This window comes from Pteropus vampyrus, unplaced genomic scaffold, assembly GCF_000151845.1.
Source record: "Pteropus vampyrus isolate Shadow unplaced genomic scaffold, Pvam_2.0 Scaffold47, whole genome shotgun sequence".
Lineage (NCBI taxonomy): Eukaryota > Metazoa > Chordata > Mammalia > Chiroptera > Pteropodidae > Pteropus > Pteropus vampyrus.
The window spans coordinates 4,346,969-4,353,535 of NW_011888828.1; the positions used below are offsets into that span (position 1 = coordinate 4,346,969).

The following is a 6,567-nucleotide window of genomic DNA, read 5'->3' on the forward strand; positions in this document are numbered from 1 at the left end:
ATAATGTTTCAGAAAACAACTTAGTAACTAAATCTGTTCTCACAAAATTAGAAAACTACTTTTTTTCCCAGAAGACATTGTTCCAGTGTTTCACATTATTCATTCTCAGCACTACATGAGCCAAACACTTCAAATTAAATTATTTTCAAGGGAAGAAACAAAATGGAATGAAGAAACAAATTGAATGTTGGAAACTATAATGTTTACGTAATGTAAACAATTTGACCTTATTTAAATTAGGAAAAAATACACTTCAGAAGCCACATGTTTCCTCTTTAGGAATGATAATCTGATTGTGGCAAAACTCAATATTTGTGTAACTGCTATTCATGCATTCTTGCAATCTGCCCTTTTTTTGGCCCATTAGATTTCCTGGTATATTGTTACCATAACTTGGCTTACATTTTCCTGTGTAATTTGTGTATACTTTTCAGAAATGCTGATTAATTACCTCCATCCTGCCCTATGAAATTCAAATGAACATTTCTCTTAAAGTACTTTCTTTGCAATGTATTTTCCATATTATACATAAGGGGGGAAGAACTTTTCTAAAAATGTTAAATATCTTTCATTTCGACTCTTGTGATTTACTCAAACCCATAATGACTTTAGTAGTCAACAGATATCCTTATTCTTAAATAGACAACATACCACCTAATGTAGGAAGGCTCTTCGATGCACACTTTTCCCTCAGAAGTTTACATTTCTCTTCTAGTGACCATAAGAAACACAGACAGATTTCTCTATACATACACTTTTGAGATATTTGAGTAAAGAGAAAGGTAAGCCACTTACATTTTTTTAATGATAAAAGCTAATACACACACATACACCTCTCAGACAGGGCTAGTAAAATAACATCCAATAGACTACAAAATTCATATTGTCAAACATTTAACCACCACAGTACAAGGAGAGTTTAAAAGTAAGACAGAGAGCTGGGGGCGCGAAACATCTTACCTGCTTCCCGTCCAGCGTGCAGAGCCTCTTGACTACTCCCGAGTCTAGCTTAATGGCTTCGGTGATATCTGTTAAGACCTGTTCAAAGGAATGAGCAGTCTTCTTATTCAGAAGGATCCGCACGGCTTTTCTAGGCTTCACTCCACTTCGAATCACAGTCACTAACTTGGGTTTGATGAAATCTTTGCTTTCCTTCACTTTACTTTTCCCCAAGGAGGGAGTAGCCAAGGCTCGAGTCGTTCCACCTTTGATGTTCACAGACCAGTTTGGATTAATATTTTTGGTGTAATCGACTTTACGAAATGGTTCATTTGATGCACACACATAACTCTCACCTAAAAAACAAAAATCGGTTTAATTAGCATGATTATCCCTACCATGGGAGAAGAAACACTGAAGACCCATTAAGTAGACTAAACTCAACAGGTTCACTGAAGGCGATTAACATCTTTTACCGCTGGCACTCTCCCCACTCCCCTTCGTTTTTAATAGCATCTAGATTGGTTTTGAGAGAGTAACATGCATCATAGAATGAAACACACTGGATAAAGAGAGAAGAGAGATCTGAGTTTTATTTTACCAAATACATCACAATGGATAATTCCGCTGCAATTTAGTCTTCAATATCATTATCTGTAAAGTGAATGTGTTGAAGCAGATGAATTCTAAAGTACTTCCTAATTCCAAAAGTCTATTAACTAATTTAATTGTTTTTAAAATGTTTCATATGGTAGAAATAATTATATCGCAAAATACAGTCATATATGAAAAAGTATTTTCCTTCTTCCAATTATAGATTTCAGTCCTAATCAAAGAATGATCACATCCTCACATAGCTGACTAAATTATATTCAGTTATAGGATCATTTGCTCAACTAATGAAGCACCGCAAAAGAGAGTTTTGACAGCTCGAAGAAACATACCTCAGACATTTTTTCTTAATTAAAAAATGTGAATTTAAAATAACTAGTTTTAATAGGTAACCTTTCCTATATCTACTTAAATGGGAAAGGATATTAAGCAGTTAAAATATGTTCATTACTTAAGTAGCCTTTAGCTCAATTTTTATTAAAACATAAAACATATTATTTGTCAACTGATTTACTAATTCAATGTTAATTTTAAGCCTCAAAATTGTATGTTGAAAAAGTTTTTCATGAAAATCATAATTAATTATGTTTTTAAATTATGGTTTTTTTTCTTTTGAGAGACTCAGAAGTCATCTAATTCTTTTAGTTGCAATATAAAACTAGTTTCAACTTTTTGGCATATAAGAAGGTAATACTCTTAAGATTTTCTCTAAGATACTTTTTAATTTGAAAAGAATCCATTATTTTTCACCTATTCTGTATGTCTCATTCTTAATGTTATAATTACGTGATACAATCCTCAAATGCTGTGGTTGCTTAAATTTAAAAAAAAAAAATAGTGAAAGAGAATTCCTGAGGAAAACCTATTAATATATTTTACTATTATCAGTATTTCTTGAAATTGAGTATTGAAGAACTTAAAGACTCCAAATGGCACATGAAGAATTCAGTAATAGATCAGGCATACAAGAAGGGTCTAAAAAGAGGAGTATTATCTTTTATTTAAAGGTATAATAGGGCCCCTGCCCAAGAAAACTAGGGAGCCAGTCACAGGCTTTAATGCAGCATCTATACCAGTAATTCGAAACCTAGCTCAACCATCACCATTTAGAGGTTTTTTCATTTCTGTAGGTTTATTTAAATCATTTTTCATAGGGTAATCATCTAGTAATGTCACATAATTTCACAAATAGTTATAAATTTATTAAGATAGAACTATACATTACATGCGTGGATTAATGTGCAAAAGTAAACAATTATGATTGTGCTTTAACTTTATAGAGAAAGCAACTCTCACATTGAAAAGCTCTTCCTATGTTTACTTATGATAAAAATTTAATTCTATGCTCTGATCCAAAATATTAAAATGGAAGAAAATAAAGGAACTTAAGGAAGAAAAGGTGTCTTTTTTTTTTTTTTTTAAGAGAAGAGAGAAGTCAGCTGGGGAAAAGCCTTTCCCAAAATAGGGAGAAAAGACAATGGCAAAAAGAAAACGAGAAATTTCCTATGTCAGAATTCCTTATCACTCTAGCCCCGGAACAGCCAACATATGAACCAGGAGAACTGCCTTTTAAATTTGTCTGTATTTTGCCTCTTTACACAAGTTCAGAATGTCAGAATGACAACAGGCAAAGAAAGCCTGTCTTTTGATTTGTTTGTGTGTGGTTACAGATAGATTTTAATTCCTTCCATCTTTCCCTTCCTCTCTTCATAATGTTTCTATTAAAAACTCATAGATCAGTTCTGTAATAAAGTTTTGAACCAGCCCCACCATGGATCCACAGGAGATGCAAACAATAGTTCATAGAGTACTTTTCTGTTAAGCCTAGAGTCCTCTTCACAATATGCACTGAATACCTACTATGTGCCAGCTCACCTGCTAGGTACTGACATGACATGAAACTGACTGGCATCACTGGCCCTCAGCATTTCAGCATAGAGGTTCAGGACATGGTTTTGATGTCAGACTTGTGTTTCTGTACCCTGGACACATAAACTCCTAAAATACAGATGTCAGACTTTGTAACAACAGCCACCATAATACCCAGGCTAGCTTCCTTGTTATAGTCTCACTCAGATCAAGTGCCTGATTGTAATTTTGTCACTTGTATACGTTTGCCAACAGGGAGAGAGTACATGCTGACAAAAGAATTTAAGATTTTGGTTCTCTGGGCAGTTACAGCTCCTGCTGTTAACCAAACAATAAATATCATTCTGTTAGATACCAGGCATCTACAAATTGACTACAAGCAATCAGCCTCCCCCCAACCAGATTCATACTATTGTAGGGACTCTTGTGTAAGATTTATTACTCCCCCGCCAACTTGTCACACCTCCTTTCCTCCCCAACCTGGCGACCAGCTTCACTTCCTACTCAGATTATTCAGCCAGAAACCTAGATGTCATCCTTCATTCTTCTGGTTTCCCTACGTACTATAGCCCGACATTAAGTTCTACATCCCGACATTAAGTTCTGTCCACTCTATCTTTTAATTATTTCTGAAAATGCCCCGCCTGTCAGTCCCCATCACCACCCACTTCCCATCTGGACTAATGCAAGAATCTTCTGTTTTCTGCTCATTCCCCAGAAATATAACAAATTTTCCAAGTGGAAGTGCAGTTTAACGCTACTGATTCAGCTGAAAAGTATATCCTAAGGTAATGAGTCTTGCTATATTGATATAAAACATTAGGAGAGAATTATTTAAAACTCTAACCAATACATGTTTCCCCTCCCTAGAAGATGTAATGATACCCAATCATAGAATTATCCAACCTTCTGACAGCACCCAAAGACAGAATGAGTCCCTGCTTCCTAAGATCCTCCCTGAAATTACCCAACCCAAGTTCAAATTCTACGACAGGTCTAACACTCGCTTGCTGAAACACCCCATGGTATCACAGTATGTCCATTAGTCCTTGCTGCAATGAGTAATATGAGTTAATAAGCCCAACCTACTCAACTATAGCTATGTCCCTGGTCTTTGGCTGAACAGAACTGCAATACATTCATTCTCATTCTCATTCAGATACATTCATTCTTTCATTCTCTCTCCCGCTACCATGCATGCATGTGAACATGTGCCCTGTCACTCTCTAATAATAATTCTGACCATGAGACATTAAGAGGAAATCATTTTGAAAATTATGACCACGTGAATACTACATACAAAGAAGATTTCCTTTTTGTACACAGAGGATGGAAAGAATCATAAGCTGGTTATACAATTTATTTCCAAGCATTGTATGGAACAGAAAGTCTTTCAATTTCCTTTAAGACTCAATGAAAGAGAATTTCATTGGCATTGTTCTAAGACATTTGTATTACTTCATATTTAGCAGGATGACACACTAAGTGTCCACGACTGTCTGATACAACATGGGTATTTGTTAACTATTCATTTTCATCCTTAATCAAATTAATTGCCTCCTATTTAAGGTGGGTACTAGACTTATTGGGGGTATCACTTTGTAAGTTATATAAATGTCTAACCATTATGCTTTACACCTGAAACTAATATTGAATGCCAACTCTAATTGAAAAATAAAAGCACTCATATGTTTTTCCTCTTCCTCACCCAGTACGTGCTCCTAAGCCACTGAAGCATTGCTTTTGCTCCCTGCACCCCAATGGCTGCAACGCTATTTGCCTCAATCCCCAGGGACTTCTTTCTTAGCTGCTAAATACAAAGCACATCTTTCTAATTCCACTTGTTTTCTGAGGGCATTGGTCACCAGTCATGATCCTCTTCCTGCAGATCCTTTTCTCCTTAGCTCAATGATCTAATTTCTTTTGGTTTACCTCTTCTTTGATTGCTCCTTCCTAGTCTACTTTCCAGGATCCTTGTCTCCCACCCATCCAGGCATCCCTTATTCCCCTCAGAGTCTCCATAAGCAGTTGCATCCACTCCCCTGGCTTCAACCACCAGCTATACCCTGAGGACTCAAACACTGAGGACATCCCCAACCTAGTCCTTTCTTTTAAATTCAAAGCACTTACAGAACCTCTCTACTAGATAACCTATGGATATCTCACACGCTACATGTCTAAAAGTAACTTCACATCCCATCATTGCTATCCTGACCTCAAACGCTCCTCTTCCTAAATTCTACAACTTATTGAATGAAATCACCACCTGTATAGTCACCTAAGCAAAAACCAAGGTTCTCACTTCTCTTCCCCCTTTGCCCACACTCAACAGAATTGGGAACACCACTGACTTTGATCCAAGCACGTCTGGACTCTATCCTCCTCAAGCCTACCTCCTCTCATTTCTCCCTTGGATTAGAATAAACTCCCTGTATCAGGCCTCACCCCCTCATCCTCCACATAGATGTCACAGCAAGTTTTGTAAAATGTAGATCTGATGTCTTTTGCCTGCTTCACTGCCTTTAGACTACTGGAAAAACTCCTCAGCACACCATACTTTCAGCCTCATCTCCCACCACTTTCCCACAGGTTTCTAAGTTAGTGTCATAACAGTATATTTGCAATTTCCTTCCAAATTCATCATACCTCTTATTCTCATTCCTTCTTATATATCTGAAATAACCTTCCTCCTCCCCCTGCCCTGCCTCTTTTTCACTGTTCCAAAGGTTAATTGCCAGTGGCAGGGAAGTAAAGCAGAACTTTCATATATGCTGGAAGGTTTTTAAATTGGTTCAATTGCTCAGAAAAAACAGGTTGGCATTATCCATTACTAAGATGACAATACATACAACAAGTGACCCTGAAATCCACCCCAGGAAAGTACCCTGGAGAAACTGATACAAATGGGGAGAATATATATACACTCTCTTCATTCTCTCTCTACATCACACACACACACACACACACACACCCTTATACATGCATGTTCACAGAAGTATTGCTCAATAGCCAAAGATGAGAATCAATCCACTTATCCATCAAAGACTGTGGTGTGGTCATATAATACACTACTATATGGCAATGAAAATGAACAAGGAATCTGTATGCAAGAACCTGGATGAATTTTACAAACGATGGCGAGCAAAG

At 36.6% G+C, this 6,567-nt stretch overlaps 1 protein-coding gene across 1 annotated transcript in view; it reads right to left on the reverse strand.

The window, feature by feature from the left end:
* Nucleotides 1–6,567, reverse strand: part of DCLK2 (doublecortin like kinase 2) — a 138,404-nt gene that overhangs the window by 120,112 nt on the left and 11,725 nt on the right. The window contains exon 2 of the mRNA XM_023530165.1: nt 961–1,295. Within this exon, the coding sequence (XP_023385933.1) occupies nt 961–1,295 (335 nt within the window). The remainder of the gene's footprint in view (nt 1–960; nt 1,296–6,567) is intronic.